This window comes from Nipponia nippon, unplaced genomic scaffold, assembly GCF_047370975.1.
Source record: "Nipponia nippon isolate SJK-2023a ecotype South Korea unplaced genomic scaffold, ASM4737097v1 scaffold_5, whole genome shotgun sequence".
Classification (NCBI taxonomy): domain Eukaryota; kingdom Metazoa; phylum Chordata; class Aves; order Pelecaniformes; family Threskiornithidae; genus Nipponia; species Nipponia nippon.
The window spans coordinates 71,428,601-71,446,872 of NW_028262369.1; the positions used below are offsets into that span (position 1 = coordinate 71,428,601).

An 18,272-nucleotide genomic window follows, 5' to 3' on the forward strand; every position below is an offset into this window, starting at 1 on the left:
GTATTGCTCTCTAATGTGTTTTAGTACTACACCGGAACATAAAGACTGCTAGCTTTAAACAGGACATAAGAGTTACCTGCAGAAACACTTATATCCTTCAACAGAAGAACAGCAACTTAAAAGCCTTTTATATGTTGGTGGAAAAGAGATCATTAAAAAGCAGTTTGTTAGCACCTCACAGACATTTCTTAATGTATATAACATGTAAATGAAAAAACAAGAAATTGTTCAGATATACTAGGATCACTGATTACTCAAATACATTGTTACAAAAAATGAATTGACAGTATTGTTTGAGGACAAAAACATGAATTTACTGAAATTAATGAACAGTTTTAAAGGCTTTTTATATAGATTGTTTTTAAGACAATGCTACATGTTACTTGTTGCATAGTGAATTTATCGAGTTTGGGCAGACAATCATAACTGAATTATAAAGTCTAACTTTTCAAATGAGATTAATGGTTACTCCACTAGTACCCTATAATCTTTCATTTTTGTACTAAAAGCATTAACTAAAAACATTATTTAATCCATTACAGAATGGAAAAGATATTATTTTTTGCATCAGATCATTTCCATAATCCACATATCTTCAATTATTATGCATTGTCATAAATGACATCACACTGACAGCCTGAAATTGGTCAAACATTTAAGTGTAACGAGGGGCAAGACACCTGAAACTTCAGAGTAGGCCACCTTGTTAAAGAGTTCAAAACTAATCTTTTTTTTCCAGAAAAATCTGCCAACAATGACCTATGAGATAACAAATTATATTTCATCTGTTTTAACACCTGTAGGCCTTGTGCAACTGAAAAGTTAATTACCCATTCAAACTCCATACAAATCTTACATTTGAATTGTCTCTGCACACTGGATTCAAGAGGTTTGATAAGGCTATATTTCCTTCAAGCTGTTTGTGCTGTTGCACTATAACAAGATAGAAAACATGAAGTAAAAATTTATATTAATATGCTCCAGAAACTTTCAGACTGCCACCCATTCTTCTTACAAAATCTTGACAGTTATTAATACAAGTGAATATCCAATTTTCTTCACCTCCTGGTTATAATACTTGCTGTGAAAAAAAGAGCAGCTGGAACATAGAAGGTAGGCAACCACACAGATTACAACAAAGGTAAAGAAAACTTAAAACTAGAACCTGTTTGTAGGCAACAACCATCCTCTGATTTTAGCTTTATATACCTCAAAGAACTTTCCTAAAAAAGGCAGGGACAAAACCAGAACACACAGAATACACACAGAGAGTAGGTGACACTAACTCACCTTAGAGTAACTGATACAAATATATATTCAATGTATTCAAGGGTGTTCTGGATTTTGAATATGTATTCCACATGTGACTGGATTATTTTGGCCAATAGCACATAACAGCTCAAGTCTGTGGCCCTGCTGCTCTTCTGCCATTCCTTCTGACTAGTCATTAGTAATACCAGTATGCCAACTAAAATTCATTGTAATCCAACATAGTAGCAAAAGGCAGCATTTTGCTGAACACATAAATAACTGAGATATGAGAATGGGTCTTTTTCAAATTGTTGTCTATGGGCATTTAAAACTTGTAACATCATAAATTGTATGACTTAACAGTTTTAGTGTCTTAGGTCAAAAAGCAGGACCAGTTTTTGAAGTCATTTTCTGGAGCAGAACCAGATAGAAAGTCAAATGTTTATGAATCAAAAACCACTTAGGAAGCTAGGAGAAGACCTAATGTATAAAGAGGCAAACGGTTGGGATACCAGTAAGGCACCTGAACACCCTGCACCTTACATATAGCCAGTAAGAAAATTCTTGATACCCCAAGAGCAGAACTTTGCATAAGGTGCACAGCAAGTGATCTCCCTCTCTCTTTTTGAAAGACATTGCATTTCTTGATTGCTGATAAAGCAACCAAAGTTGGAAAAAATATGTACATTTACTTTCTTTATGGACCATTTGTTGTTATAAATAAGCAAAGACAAACAGCAGGGCTGGACAATGGGTAACATTGCAAGGACACGGGGACGTAAAACTATCGGGTTTGTGAACCTATTTGGTTAACAGCCATTCAGCATAAGAGACTAGGATAGGAAAAGCAACCAACACCCAGACACACAAACCCTAATGAACAGGAGATAAGAGTTCTGGTCTTTGCTATTATCTCTGTTAGGTCACTGACTGACGGGCCATGGAAGGAACCACTCAGGCATGGCCTTGAAGAGGTTCAACCAGATACGAAGTGGTAAACAATGTCATCATGGGTCTTCTGGGAAAGAACAAACTTAAAGGATGTCTGCAGGGGCTTGTGGAAATGTGCTAACATTTTTATGGGATGTTCAGGGGAAATGTCAAAGGTAGGGAAGGTGAATCAGGATGGAACAAGTGTGGGAAAACGGAGAGGAAGTGGCTTAAAGAGGAGTCATTAGTGTAAGCTGCAAGTCAGTAGGTTTGTTTGGCCCAGCCCTGCACCTGATCGCTGCAGTCTGTCCTATGTTTTTATTGAGTCCTACCTGTACTATTTTCTATGTGACTTTGCTCTCTATTCTGCATAGGTGTGATGTGCAAGCAAACTTCGGAGTCAGTCAACAACTACGACGAGACCTGTATCTGGAAAGATCTAAGGTCTAAGCCAGTGACCAAGTAAGAGATCTCAGGCCTAGATATGAATGTTTGATGAACTTAAAGCCTGTGTTAACATTTGAGTCTGTGCATGTGGGCATGCTTGCGAATCATCAGAGGGCTGGTGCGCATGTTTCACTAGCAAACTTCCAATTCCCATCAGCTGGAGAAGAACTTTATCAGGCTGTTTGTATTCTTGTTCACCTGAGTGCTGTTTGCATTTATACGTGGTGCCAGTAAAGGCAATGTTTTTTCTCTGTGATGGTCTGTGTGACCATACATATCCTATGAATAGTGCCATCTTGGGAACATGTGCTCAGTCTTGCTATTGGCTGGATGTACGAACAGGAACAGCGGCAAGCAGACCAAGAGGAGGAATCCCCTGTAGCTTAGAGGCTACTAGATATAGGTTCCCTTCATGAATATGTCGTGATTACCCCACTGGAATTACTCTGCATGGATCCAACTCTGACAAAACACCATAGTCTTGCACTACACTACAGTTGTTCCAGAGGCTAGAAAACATCCAGTTATCTTCAAGCTTCCTTTCTCCTTCCATTCTGTGTGCCATTCTCTGCCTTCATACTAACTCATCTTTTGCCAGCCACTCAAGACTGTGTGTCACCTTTTAAAAAGACGGAACTGCAAGAGCAACCTAACTTCAAAATCATGCATGGATGAAACAAAAATGTTTCTGGTTCACCTTTACAGCAAAACATATGGTAACTAGTAGCCAAGCAGCAAAACATGTGAATAAAACAGTTCAGCAAATTTTATAAAACCATACCTTGCTGCTTTGAAAAGCTATTTGATTTAATAAGCTTGCATTTTTCTCCCTAACAAAACTTTCATTACATGACACTTAAGACCAAAATAAGACTTCATACGGACCTCAAGACCAGAGGAACACGTTGGTTTGTTTTGTTTTTTTTTAAACCAGTATGCAATTGTTTCTGTAAATTTGTGTCTCCTTTAAAGCATGCTAAAAGGCTCAAAGGCAACAGAAGGGGCAAATGGAACTTTTAAGCAATACTGTAGGTAATTTTACCTGTCCAGTATTTAGTACTGATTTTATACTTCTACCTTATTCTTAAACTTTCTCAGGGTAAACTTTCAGTGACAAAAAAAACTTCATGACAATTTGTAGAAAAACATGTAGTTCCGTACCTTCAGGTGGGGATATAAATAGATATGATACAAACAACTAAACAACCATTGACCTGTATTACAAGTCAGATCTTCTAGACCTAACCATTACGTAAGATTGTCTGTCTTACTGGTAAACAGACTCTAGCCAAACCGTTAGGATTCCCACCTCATTAGGAACTTCATGACTATAGCGACAATAGCATGTTTTCCAGATCATTAAAGATAAGCCATTAATACAAGTATTTACAATTTTCCTACGCACCGACTTGAGCAACTAAAATAACACCTGCATGACAGTTCATCAATAAGTAAAATGCACAAGAAAATCCACCCCTTTCAAGCACTACTGGTACTGGAATCTCTCTATTTATCATCATTTATTTTATCATGAATGATAAAATTTTAAAGGTATGTAGGTTATGGGCTTCAGCAAGGGTAACAGTTACCTCGCTTAAAAAAGGCTAAGTGTTATTTTGTATTAATAAACTTGGATAACAGCATATTTTTCCACAGATCTTAGGATTTCACGTGCCCTGACCTTGTACAATAAGTTAAAGACAATAAGAGCAGAAAAGAAAGAAACCTCAAATTGTGCACTTACTTATTCAATGTGAGGTCAAGGATGAATTTGGAGCCAAAGGCCTCAATCTGGAAACTTGCCTGGGCCAGATGTACAGCCTGTAAACATGAACACACAGGAGTACGATACAGTTTTGCAGAACATTTAAAGTTGTCAAAAGAATCACTGAGCTTTATATGCAACAAATACGCAACAAACACCTGTGAAAAACAAAGTTATTGGAAACATGCTTATTTTCATTAATCTCATAGGCATATGGAAAGCTTTGCCCTTGTACTAAATTCTGATTCAAAAGGATTTGTCTTTTTAGATAGCAAAGGAAGAGAGAGAAGCAAACAGTACCTGAAAAGCACGCCTTCAAATACACACTCATTCCTCATAAAAACAAGAAGGAAAAAAAAAAAAAAAAAGATTCACATAAATATCTATATTTTGCCATAACCAGATGGCTACGTAACAAAAGTGTAAGTAATGTAGTATACTGTTCTTTTAATTATGTTACTGCATTCATTCACTTTAAAAGGCCTAAAATAATTAAAGCATTTGTAATACACGCCTTCGAATAAGAAAATCATGGCACGGCCTGTATACATGTTATGAAAGACTCCTTCAAAGTAATCCCTTCACAATTAAAGGCTTTGTACTTAGCATTGTAGCCAAACCAGTGTACAGAAGACTGATGCTGCTCAACACAACAGAAAAACAACATTAGCTTGTCTCGCATAGGGAGGTAACTTTAACCTTCAAGATATTCAATTTTTATCAGATATATAAAGAGCATTCTTTATTCTTTTCTATACTGTTGTAACTGAAGCCAAAGACGTTTAAAATATACTGATCTGTTTTCTAGAAAAATAAGAAGATAAGAGATGATCCAAGAATTTCTTTTTGTGAAGACACTGTTCTAAGCAGGGTGGAAGAGACTAGATCTGAATTTCATGGAACCTCTTCCCTGATAATGTTCTAATCAAATCATGCTTACTTATACACTAATTTGATACAGCATTAACAATTACATAAAGTTGGAATATTATGACTAAGCCCTTTAATCAAAAGACAAAAAAATACTATTTTGCATTAAACACCACAATGAATCTTCAGGTATGTCACAAAAACTATATCATGTTCTAGCTAGTTTATGGCATAACTTAAATAATATGAAGGTTAGCTTTTATGGCCCACAAGGCCTACAATTTTATTCTCCTTTGGAAATTTTTCCACAAAGGATAAATCTTTATGTTCTTCTTCCATTCTTGCACTACACAAAGCAGCACTGATTTTCATCTTATTTTGCAGCAAAGGTATCCATCATCTTTCATAAAACCCTTCAGTATAATTTTAAAAAAATATTTCTAAAAGTTGCTATAGTGACTAAAATCAGCTGTGATGTTTCCTGTGTCAGTTTATCATTTTTGCCCCCAGAATTATCATCAAGAGGGTCACAGAGGTTTGTTGTCAAGCTGCTTTAAAAAAAATTGTGCAGTTACAAAATATTTGAAAGATCTTTAATATCATTAAACAATCTCCTACCTAAAGCCTGTTTTTTGTTTATTCAAAAAATACAATAACTTTAAACAAGAATTTTAAAAATAATATTCCTGGTGATATTTAAAATAATATGGAAGCAAACCAGTATCAAGCTTTCTCTCTGTTACATTTTTTTAGTGAATTAATATTAACAGCTGTCTCCCCAGTTCACCAATTTGCTGACATAACACTGGCCTGGCAAACTGAGCTTACAGCTGCTCTGAATCACCAGAGTGAAAAAGTTTCTGTATGAGGACAAACACGTGACTTGATGGAGAGAATCTGAGAGAATCTGCAAGGATGAAAGCTAGCATGTATATTTAAAAAAAAAAAAAAAAAAAAAAAAAAGCATAGCATCTCAGTTTAAATGCATGCCTAGCAGGAAAGGTTTTTTAGCCCTTGTCCCACTTTTTTTTCACAGTGAAACCAAGAAACAATTGTCACAAGGAGCTTTTCAAGCACCTGTTTGTGACAAAAACCTCATTATGTTTTCAACATGCACATGTATTAATTAAAAAAAAAAAAAGCATGCACATTTGTTGCAGGAAAAGGGTTGCAATTAGTTTTATCCCATAAAGATTCCACTTAGAGTTACAGGAGCTACTGCTTTGAGTCTCCTTCACATGTAACATTTACCTAAAATTATGTGTCTTCATATATATACGCCACAAACAAGACTTCAATATTAACTATCTGGAAAGTTTACAAGAGCGTGTACCATTCCATTAAGATAATTCTCATTTGTCATGTTTCAGAACTACAGAATTTCTTAAAGTACCTAGTTTTTATTACTTTTTTTATATATATGTATATATATCAGTTTGAAAGTTTTTCAAAACATCTCCTGCTTGAAACTAAACGTGGTAATTTTGAGTATATTGCATTTTTACATACAAACCATTAAGACTCAGTCTTGCCTTTAAGATAAGATTATTGTTTACAGATCTATGTCATAACATTCTTAACACACCTAACATGGCAAAAAGTGACTGCCCAATCAGGGTTTACTCAGTGCAGTGTATCATTAATGATGTTTACAAGTCCTTTTAGAAACAATACTAACTACCAGTGATCCCAAATGCTATACTTAGCCAAGTTGAGCAAAAAAACTAATATCAAAAGTGACTATATACTTTTTCCAGGGCCAGTTTATAAAAGCACACTCTTTTCAGTTTGATCAAAGTGCAGCATTTCTTTCACTTCTCCTAACAGACTAGGCATTACTTAAAACATGTATTCTTTGAAACACTTTTTAGAACAAGGGCAGCATCAAGGCTAAATAATCACCTGCAAGAGAGAGATACCCAAGTATTTTGTTTCCCACTTTAAATTTTTTTTTTGTTTTGTCACTGTTGTTCTGACTGCCAATTCCAAACCAAAAAAAGCCAAACTCTTTAATATCTTTCCTTTCAAGCAGATTCAAGCTACTTAACTGATTAAGAAAATGCTTAAGTGTGGAGGATGACATACAACTTGAATAATAAAATGCACTTCAAAAGCAATCATGGTGGACTGAAATATGCCAAAATCCTAAAACTTCATCACAGAGACTAAAAATGTACATGTATATAAAAAAAAAAAAAACAAACAGATAACCTCAAGATCGGGAACTCCCATCAAGGGCTATTAAATCCAAAATACAAGTTCTGGTTCCCAGAAGATCCTGTGCCACAAATTGCTGGAGTCTTGGAGATAAGTCTAGGAAGTAGCACCCCATGACTGTTACGCTCCTGTATACCTCCCTGGGCATCTGCTACTGATTGCTCTCAGAGACAGCTAGATGGGCGCCTCCTCTGATCTGCTACAGCTTTTCTTTTGTCCAGCCAAGCCCATTAAGTTTCTAAGCCATCAACCATGTATTCTTTATCTTTTTGCAATTTAAAGTAACTTGTATTCTCAGTCTACAATATCATAAGAAAAAGTTCATCTTGTAGGATTAGATGGAATATCATTGCTATTTCTGAAAACAATTACTTCTGTGTACAAAAACACCACTTGCTATCTATTACTGTGCCTCACTTAACAGGTGTAGCCTGTACACATAAGCAAGCAGCTGACACTAGTTGCTACCCTGCAGTAGGGCATGTTCTCCACCAAACTCAGCTCAAACCACTGGTTACAAAAAGAACACTGGATTTTAAATTCCTGCAGTTTAGCAAAAACAGTTTTGAATTCAGGCGAATGTGATACACCACTGCTGCAGCAAGATACAGATTTAGTTAAACCAGATTAATAATAGACACCACCTGTGAAAGCCATAAGCCAGAAATCAGGTGAAGGTAATGAGACCAAAGTATTTGATCCTGAAACTGACTTTTTTTTCTGTAACAAGTTAGCACAGAAAGCTACCAGTGAGTTCTCACCAGGTGTTTCAGCTGTTACAACCACCATGTACCACCATGATGGGAGGAAGTATTTCAGGAAAGTATTTGTGGAATTCTGTTATACAGCTTATTGCTTCACAGTATTCTCTTATCAGCTACTAGGTAATACAATGTCTGAAGTATGATCTGAAATACAGTGTTCTTCTGATAGGCACAGAAATACAAATTCAAACAAGAATATAATGTAGATTAGCATATATTCTGAAGAATGTATATGGACTAGATATCTTGCCATGTCTTTTCACAGGAAAAATATTACACATCGCCTTCTTGTACCGCTTGCATACATGTATATGTTCACATCTGCGTGAGTATTCTTTACTTACATAAACAGGAGACCAAGTTCCTTTTTTACATGTTTGCTTATAATTTAAACACCTCTGCAGAGGTTCCTGCTTTGACAGCTGTAAGCTACTCCAATGGCAAAGCTGCAAAATTACATAAAGTTTTTCTGCAGCAAAGACTGATGATGCATAGAGGAGCGGGTTGAAGGAGGGTCTGGGTCTTTAAAATTTTTCCTGCCCCCAAACCCAAATTTTAGAGAGAGAGAAAAAAAAAAAAAAAAAAGTCTTTTTTCACTGTTCTGGAAGCTCAGATTACTAGCGTAGTCACTGTAACGAGATTCTTCGTACTAGGGACATTCTAAGAGGGCTGTAGCTGCTTGTGCAAAGCAGTAGCTCTCAGGTTTTTTCCAAGCTAAAAATCCGTATACATAAAGAATTGCAGTTTCTTTCAAATCAGTCATTAGCTTACTGTAAGTTTCAAGATAAAAAATGGACTAGAAGGCTGTAACTGGAATCTCAGTTCTACTGATTCATGTCAAAACTTGAATGGTTTCATTGTTTTTCATTATTGCACTTGGGCATCATTTGTCCATAATTCACTTTTTCCAGACTTTTGTGAATTTTACAACCATCATCACCAAAAGTAAAGTACTATATTGGTTTTACTTTCTTCACAGTAAAACTATGCCAAATGCAATATGTTACCCCTTCAAAAATACTAAGTTCTGTCACAAGTCTTTAAACAAAAGTAACAGCATTATTTAACTGACTGACAGTACCTATGGGTTTTTTGTTATATTCATACAGATATGATCTCCAAATGACAAGCTCACTGCTTCTAGAAATTTATTTTTGCATATAGTTCTGCTCACTAAAACAATAGCCAAAAACTGCCTCTCTCATTTCAGTAGCTGAGCAAGGGGTTTCATCACTCCCATTTTGGAATTAGAAACCTAAGTCGGATTCAGATGGATTTTACACCATTAAAACATTTTTTGATCTAGACCTTCATTCTGATAATAGTACAAGTTTTGTCACAAATCAGTGTGACTTACTATATATTAGTTCCTTACTCTTCTTTTAGCTTGTTTGCCTATCCTCAGACTTCATACAGAAGCCATACTTCTTCAATGTTTGGAAAACATCTACTATATGGCACATATGCAGAGATAACCTTCCACTATTCATTGGAAATAAAGCATATCATACTGAAACAGCATACATAAATGTCACAGTAGGATGTAAAAACTCATGCTTAAAACTTGAACCACAAGCCTTGAAGACTGTTCGTTGAAAGAATGGTTGTCGGCATGTGAACAAAGGCTCAGGCCTACCTCTGAAAGCAATCCTACTGTTGCTCCTTTAACTCCCGTTGCCAGAACCCACCCTTCTCTCCCAATATGACAATACTTAGATACTCATCTGTAGTGACACTGGCCTCTAAAATCATATCCTTTTCAGGGTTTTGTTCATCAGACTTTACAAAATAGTGCATCCATATCTTGGACCACTTTCCTGCAGTACCCAGCTTCCCACAAATGCTAGAAAACCTATAAACTTCATTTTTTTTATTTCAGAACAAGGCCTAACAAGTGCAAGTGTTGCATTACCCAACACTTAAGAACTGAAACCTTTCATGTTATTGCTTGAAGCTCATGAGAGGACCCAGAAATAAATTAAAAAAAAAAAACAAACACCACACACAAAAAAAAAAAGATTGAAAAAGTTTTAGAAATATCATGACTCACATTTCAGCTAGGGAACAAAGATGTAGATCTACTTGATGAGAAGCTGGCATAAGGAAGATGGCCTTCTACTCCCAGAAACCAAAGATAAGAAGACCAATTTCAACCCTCCTTTTAGTCAGTAACTGCTGAAGATGCAGAGTCCAGATAAGCCAGATAAGCATTAATATAAAGTCAATATAGAATAGAAAGAAAGACAAAGTACACAAAATCATCTATTTGCAAGTAGTGTAAATTGAAGCCGCACCACAGAAAATTCAGGAAAAAAAAATGCAAAGCCAGCTGACATACTACAAAGATTCTCCAACAGCCTTAAATTCATACACATAAGCCACATGAAGTTCATTCATTATTTTGAGCAGTTTTCATTACATGGGGATTAGAAGTGAAGACCTGGCCTAAGATAGGTAAGGGAAAGGAAGACAATAATTAACGCAAAGGATTTTTATCTGGATTTTAGTAAGAATTCATGTGATGCCACCTCTTGAGAGATTATTAACCATGATCTTTCATCTTTTACAAAACAGACCTGCTTTTTCTTCAATACAACCTCCTTTGCAATGGCTGTGATATAGTTGTTTTCCCCTCATCTTAAGGATCCTTTCCTTCTCAACTTTCGTACACTACATACCAAAGTTGCATAAAGGACTGAAACAGCACTGTATCTCAACCTTTAAAGCAGGGCAATATAGCAGAAAACGTAATATCCAGCCTGGCAGGAATATTTTCTTTACTTAAATGACAAATAGCTGAGCTGAACAGAAGCACCTGGAGTTCTCACCCCAATAAAAATAGCCCAAAATGAGTATAATTTTTTTGGAGGGTAGAACTGTCTTCACAGTCAAAACTACTATCACATATTATTTTTTCCAGTCATTAGGGTCTGCAAAACAGTTTTCTTAACACCTCCCTCCTTCCCAAAATTGCACTAATAGCTTAGAATTATGCATGAAGACATTGCTTCTTTACAACTTTTGAAAACTTACGGTTCAGTAATCTAAAAACAGTTAGAAACTGTCCAGCAGATACAGTCTTCCTTCATATGCACCTAGTTTAAGCTATTTTCCACACAAAATTTGGTAAGGTTGCCCTGAACTGTGTTCCTCTGGCAATCCTGTTATTTTGAGATGACATCTTGTGTTATGAGATTTTTCCCTCTGCTGGCCACCATAAGGACTTGCTCCTAGCCTCTTGTGACAAGTTTTGTCCCATGCAGTCTTCCCGCTAGGTCCTAACAATCTTGTATATGCAGTCTGCAAAAATGAATCAAAGCAGTCATCTGGTTCAATGAAGAGATTACCAGTTCATTCAAAACGCCACTTCCATCTGCAGAAGTTTAGAAAGACAGAGCTGCAGAACACAGATGACTCAGACCTCTTCAGCAAGTTTAAGGATTCTTGTAAGCTTCTTCAGTGTGTTTTTATAAACAGATGCTTGTTTTTGAGCATTTCACCCTAAAAATAACTTCAGAAGAACTCAAAACCAGCTAGCTTTCATTTGGCTATGAGGAAACAGGTATAAAGATTTTAGAGTCTTCAAACACCAAATATTTAAAATATGCTTTTCTTAGAGCACAAAGAAAAAATAGATTATACACTAGTACTCTGTCCACCTTGGAGATAGACCACTTGTCAACACTATGGTGAACATTCCTTTTTCTCAACAGTGAAAAAAAGCTTCTTAGAAGAATAAGAAGGAATGAGAGAGGTTCTACCAACAGTTTAGATCACATACGCCCTCTCATTATGATGGCATTTCACCAAGTTCAAAAGGGGATAAGGAGGATCAGTGCTAAGAAAGCAATTTATTAGATAAATTAGATGTTAGATTATTATTTAAATTTTTGATTCTCTGGTACACTGTTTTCTGCTCCAGCCCTTCATTTCTTCTTCATTTCATGAAGAAAGTTGTAGACCCTTACCTTTTAGGAAGAGACTTTAAAAAATAAAATATTTTAAATAATTTTACATAATTACATTTCTCTAGCTTTGCCTCTTTCTTCCCACGTGCACACAGTTTCCTCTACTCTTCCCCTCTCCTTATAGTGACTCAGCATTTCTGAGGTATTCAGGCCTAACCCCACAAACTATCCATATGGCTTATATTCTTCTGGCCACTATAATGAAGTTCCACAGAAAGGGGTCTACTGAATAATATCCATAGTTAGGGAGTATATCCCCATCATATGCCTATAAATGGTATATTAAGGCTGACAAGAAAATACAGGTTAAAGGATGTATGGTTCCAAGAACAGTAAAAAAAAAAAAAAAATGGTATTTTTCTTCCTCAACTGTCCACTGTGTATGTATATAAGGTCATCATATTTGTCTTTTTTCACATGCTAAGAATCAATCCTAAATATAGATTTCTTTCTTTCTTTACCTAACTATAGAGGTATTTTTGTCATTTCTTTTTATTACCAATGTGGAAGACAGCAAAATCTTGCAAGAAGGATTTATTACAATATAGCATTTATTTTAATTCAGGGAAAGGACAAAAGCAAGTACTAAAAAATCCCTGCACCCCACCCGTCCATCGTCCCCATCCCCCCCCCCCCCCCCAGTCAAAACCCTCGCGTATCTTGCACAAATTGCATTCCATTTTCTTTATGGGTTGTTTTCCTTTTACATCCTAGGCAGACTTCCCCCCCTCCCCCCCAATTATTGCTCTACAGAGATTATTATAGTGAAAGTTAAAAGAACGAAATAACTAAAATATTTGTTATTATATTATTAGTAAACTAGATAGAAGGGCAAAGAAATTACTTCATGCAAGGAAAGAGACAAGATGCAAGTTGGGGGCAGGGGGAGACCTCTATGGTGCTCTGGAAGCAAAACATGCAAAAATCAATCCAGACAAGGAACATAATCAACCCTTTCCTTCAATTAAATGGATCAAAGCAACAGAAGTTTCATGCCAGAAGAATGAAGTCAACATAATGTCACTCTCCATGAAGCCCCAAGCTTAAAGAACCTTCTGTGGGAAAAACTGCAGCATTAGCATTCCCTACACTTAAAAGGGACACAGTGAGTAGAAAGGAGATCCACTTTACACAACACTCAGCAGCAAGCATACCCAAGGAAATCAATACCAATTCTGTCAGCACCAATTTCTGCACAGCTTTACTGCAACAGGTAGATATAAGGTAGGGCATAGGAAGGATAGGCAGCAGCAGCAATATTCTTGTGGGCAAGGCTGGGTAAGTAAAGAGATTGGCGGACATACTCTGTGGATTCCCAGGAAAAAACTCATGTAGAAACATGGAGGAAGCGCTATTCCCAAAGGCAGTTCTGCAAGGACTTGTAAATTCCTTTCTTCTCCCACCCCTCTCCAAAGAGGGGAACGGAAAGTCCCTAGCGTTTATTTAAAAGAGTGGTCTCACTTTAAAGGGGTATTAGTTCTGAATGTAGCTTAATGTACTTCTCTTAAGTAGCTCCAGTTTCCAACAATCGAACAGTTTTTCTGTGCCATCCATAACATACCGGTGTATTTAGATGCATCCAAAGGCACATACTGGTATCCAGGTTCAATAAGCTAGGAAGCAACCTTTCCTCCCATTAAAACATCAAAACTATACAACTATCCCATCTTTTTTTCAAAGATTATACAGTGCCTCCATATTAATGTCACATCTGAAATGGCACATGATCAATATCAACAAAAGCAGATATAATGCATAATAAATTCACTTTCTAAAATTTCAAAAGAAGTGCAATTCAATAGGTAGGAATTCCATTATAGTTAAGTCCTTCAGTAATATCATACACACTGATCTGCTTTGCTGTCTCTCTTCTCTATCACTGCAATCTCTTCCTATACAAACCATCTCTACCTTCATTTTACCTTTTTAACCTGTGGGAAGAAATTAATTTTTTAACTAAAAATTTATAAAAATAGGATGGAATCATTGTAAAGGGTGCCTCCTAAGCGATATAGTTTAGAATAGGTTTACTTCTTTAGCAAGTTATTTCATAAAACCAAAGTTTGTTCAATCCCATGCAATTTCAGAAAAAAAATTTACTATCTGCATCTATACAAAATGAAATATTAGATCTTGTCATTAAAAATGGAAAATGCTGGTATTATTTGACAAAAACTGGTAACGATTTACAGTGGTCTTCACTGGTCATATACTGGCAGGAAACCAATACTGCATTTATTAGGTAGTGCATGATACACTCAAAGCCAAGTAACTCATGCTGTAAGTTCAGGATTCTAAAGAAACTCCCTGTGCAGACATTTCTGCAGTGTAGAGCTATTCTGGAAGAAGCATTTTGTTGATGATGGTATACCATAAGTCAAGACACCAGAATCTACGCTGATCAGGCAAGTCAACTTTGCATAATTCCCATTCATTTTATCTACAGTTCAGCTTCTGAACCATCCTGAAATTCAAAATAATTATTTTTAAATTAACACAAGGGAAATTACATTCTTCTTTAATTACATGTCCTCCTCTAATTCCTAAAAACAGTGGTAAGGACCACCATCAAGTCTCAAAGATCTACAGAATAAAACCTTCAAACACAGTTCCACGTCACGTATTACCGCTTTGAAAATTCTGCAGATGAGCCTCTTTTTACCCTACCTTGTCATGTTTCTGCTGGTGCCTTGCCCTAGTATCCAGGATATGGTAAGGGGTTTCAGAGTCTCTGTTGATGTAATAGATTAGTCTTGAAGGCAGTGTGATTTCTTTCTGGATTGCATTGCTGTTATTTTTACTGTTACTGCTTTTATTCTGTTGAAATGTATTCTCTTCATCTGCCAGTACTCCCTCTATACCGCCTGCCGTTTCATTCCAATGCAGGTCTGAGGAAGAAAGATATGCAAGCCATAAATTAGATGGCAGAAGGTGTTTATTTCCATAAAAAGCTACATATTTAGCTTGCAGTATTCTAATATTTTATTAATCACTCGAGCAAACAAAAAGCTTACTCATTGAGCTAGATCTGACTCATTTTTCACACATAAAATGGTTTCAGAAATAGCATTATTTATATGCATATACATTTTCATATGCAGTCATAGATTATAAATATTTTAATGCCTCTCAACCTCCGAGAGGAAAAAAAAAAAACAAACCCTGAATGGATATGTAGCTACCCCCTACACCCTCTTTGATAGCTAAGTTCTCTCTCAAAGACACACACACAAAAAACCAAATATACATCTACAAAAGGCTAAGAATACTCCCCATGTTCCTAAGACAAACTGAATTTGGAGTCCATGCGCACTGAATGCTAATCAATCCCCTTTACATAATAGGAAGTTTTCTACCTCTCTCTTTCAACTTTGACAAGAGCCCTTTTCTTCGGTGGCAGCTTTTCAGAAGAACTCCTGTATCCTTCCTCATTAAAATTTCAAGATACAGTCAATCAACGAGCAATGTAACAATAACAGTAATAACATGATGCACAAACCAACGATATTCAGCATTCCATGTCACCTATATGCAATCAAAAGCAAATAAACAAAAAGCACACACAAAAATCCAACCTCAAACAAACAAATTAGCTTCTCAGTCAGATCCCCATACACATGCATCCTAACACACGCAAAAAACACCTAAGCCTTTTTTTGTCGCATACCTCACCAGCATATTTCTACGCACACCATCCTCTATCTAGAACACTGCAGCACTGGCTTCAGAAGAGCAGAGGGGGAAACCTCACATTTCTCTCTTTTTTGGAAGCAAGCAAGCCAAGGAAACATTTTCTGAGCCCCGATTTTCTACACGCCGAAACAGACACGTACACAGAGCTGGAAGGGACGGAGGAAGAAATCCGTGCAGGGGAAATGGATGTTACCGGGGTTTATCGCCCAGGGCGGAGGCAGGGGGGCCAGGGGAGGGGGAGGACGGGGACCGAGGAGCCGCAGACGCCTCACGCACACGAACACACACACCCCGTCATACCCACCGGCGGCCGCTGCAGCCGCGCGGGCCCGGGGGCAGGAGGAGCCATGGAGGAGCAGGAGCAGCGAGACGAGGCGGCCGAGGAGCGGCAGGAGCGCGGGGCGGCGGGCGGCGGGGAGGCGGCGGCCGCAGCGAGGCTGCCGCAGGGAGATGCTGCCGGGCGGCTTCATGGCTCATAGCGCCCCGGGGCGGCGCGGGGGGCGGCCGGCCGGGGGGCAGCGCGGCGCCCTCACCCCCGACGGGCTGCACCCGTTGGGCCGGGGGCGGGCGGAGGCGGAGCGAGGCGGGCGGCTCCCCACGGCGGCGCCCGCCCGTCTGCCTCCTCTCTCCACCGTTACGGGGGACCGCTACCTCAGCGCCAGCGGCTACCGGCGCGCGCGCACCTTCCCGTCACCCCCTCCGCCTCCAACCGTCAACCCCGCGGCAGGCGCACGCGCGCCGACCTCGTCCCGCGGCGGGCGCGCGGGATGGGGCGGGGCGGCGCGGCGCGGCCGCTGTCCGTTGTGCTGTCGGCGGGCGGGCGCGCGCCGCCGGGAGGGGGGACGGGGCACGGACACACGGACACACGGACACGGCACCCCCGACCCCCCCGCACCCCTCCGGCGCGCACCGGGGCCGGGCGCGTCCCGCTCGTGTCACGCGCGGGGGCGCGCGCTGAGCAGCGCGGGGGCCGGGCACAGCGCGCAGGCAGCAGCCGCAGCAGGGGCACGGCCTCCGCGCCGCCCGCGGGGGTGAGCACAGGGACGGGCGACGCCTCCAACCGCCCTGACGAGCGGTAACGAGCCCCGGCCGGCACCTGGGGCCGGCAGAGAGCGGGCGCACGGTTTCCCCCTTGGGGTAACCCAGAGAAACCCACTCTTGCACTGTGCACCATTGCAAGCAGCTGAGTTTGGAAACATTCACATTATTTTTAAGAACTTGAGGTAGAGTGAAATTACTTTGAAAACTGGCAGCCCTGAGCAAAGCGTGGAAGAGACTTTGGAGAGATGAAGCAGCAGCCGTGGGTTAGTTTCTTACACTGGGAGCTGAGGCAGGCGGCTCTCCTCTCCCGGGGAAGCTCTGCACCTGCACGGATAAGGCAAGTGAGCCATTTCACAACCTGCAGTCCTCGTATGCTGCAGAGGGCTGCGAGGGGCCCTTCCCATGAACCCTCCTCTCCTCCAAGTGTTTTGTGGAGCTTCAGGCTCCCTTCTGCTCCCTCCCAATGCCTCCAGCCAACAGATCTGTTCCTCGCATCTCCCCTCTTGCTCTTGTCTTTAGTCCCTGTGACCCACCCATCCTTACTGACGGCAGCCAACCCGCAATGAAGTGGTTGCGGAGGTAAGAACCAAATGTTACCAAGAGAGTGTGCGTATATTGACAAAGAAAATGGACATGCGTACAATAAACAAAGAGGAACACTGCAGGAAGGTGCACAATCAGACCTTGACCTGGTGTAAATCCCCCTGGCGTGCTGTGTTCAGCAGCAGACAGTCCGGAGCACAAACAGAAAGAAGTATTAGTGCATTTTTGTACAGTGAGTATTATCTCTCATACTTCAGTCCAGCATGCCTGGGGTGAACCACCAATACAAAGAATATTTGCAAAGATAAAAATAACTTCAAAGAGATACAAGAAGATGAATCTGCTGCTTTGTATTCATTCCATGGCTTCAGGAGTCGGAAAACCTGGAAGCTGAGTTCAGAGACAAGTTTAGATATTGAATTCTTAGTGCACATTTTGCCCAGCAGACTTCTAATACCCAAGAATAGATATGTTTTATTTTGATGCAGGTCTCACTGCTGAGAAAATAGAGATGTTTCTCCTTTTTGTCTGGATATTGCTTTTTATTTGTCAGCTTATTCCTTCCACTCTGAGTCTGCGTACCACATGGATTTCCAGAAAGATTGGAATTTTCTCTGCTTCACAGAATTTTCTTTAGATTCCAGTCTGAATTTATTATCATTGTTAATTTAGAAAGTATAAGCAGTTTTACAAATCACTACCATGCAGACTACTTCATAGCAGTAGTGTTATTACTTTAAAAAAAAATTAATTCTGAATTCTCATGCTGGTCAAATAGGTGCT

At 39.1% G+C, this 18,272-nt stretch overlaps 1 protein-coding gene across 6 annotated transcripts in view; it reads right to left on the bottom strand.

Moving 5' to 3' along the window:
• ADAM23 (ADAM metallopeptidase domain 23) overlaps positions 1-16,561 on the bottom strand; it is a 79,919-nt gene extending 63,358 nt beyond the window's left edge. For 2 of the 6 annotated variants that reach the window (XM_087731739.1, XM_087731737.1), the window contains exons 1-3: positions 16,210-16,558; positions 14,880-15,100; positions 4,373-4,449 (exon numbers count right to left, since the gene is read on the bottom strand). In XM_087731739.1, the coding sequence (XP_087587865.1) occupies positions 4,373-4,449; positions 14,880-15,100; positions 16,210-16,375 (464 nt within the window). In that variant the 5' untranslated portion in view covers positions 16,376-16,558. Of the gene's footprint in view, positions 1-4,372; positions 4,450-14,879; positions 15,101-16,209 lie in introns of all 6 variants that reach the window. The other 4 variants (XM_087731734.1, XM_087731735.1, XM_087731736.1 and 1 more) reach the window with 4 other exon arrangements.
• Positions 16,562-18,272: the final 1,711 nt, after the last annotated feature.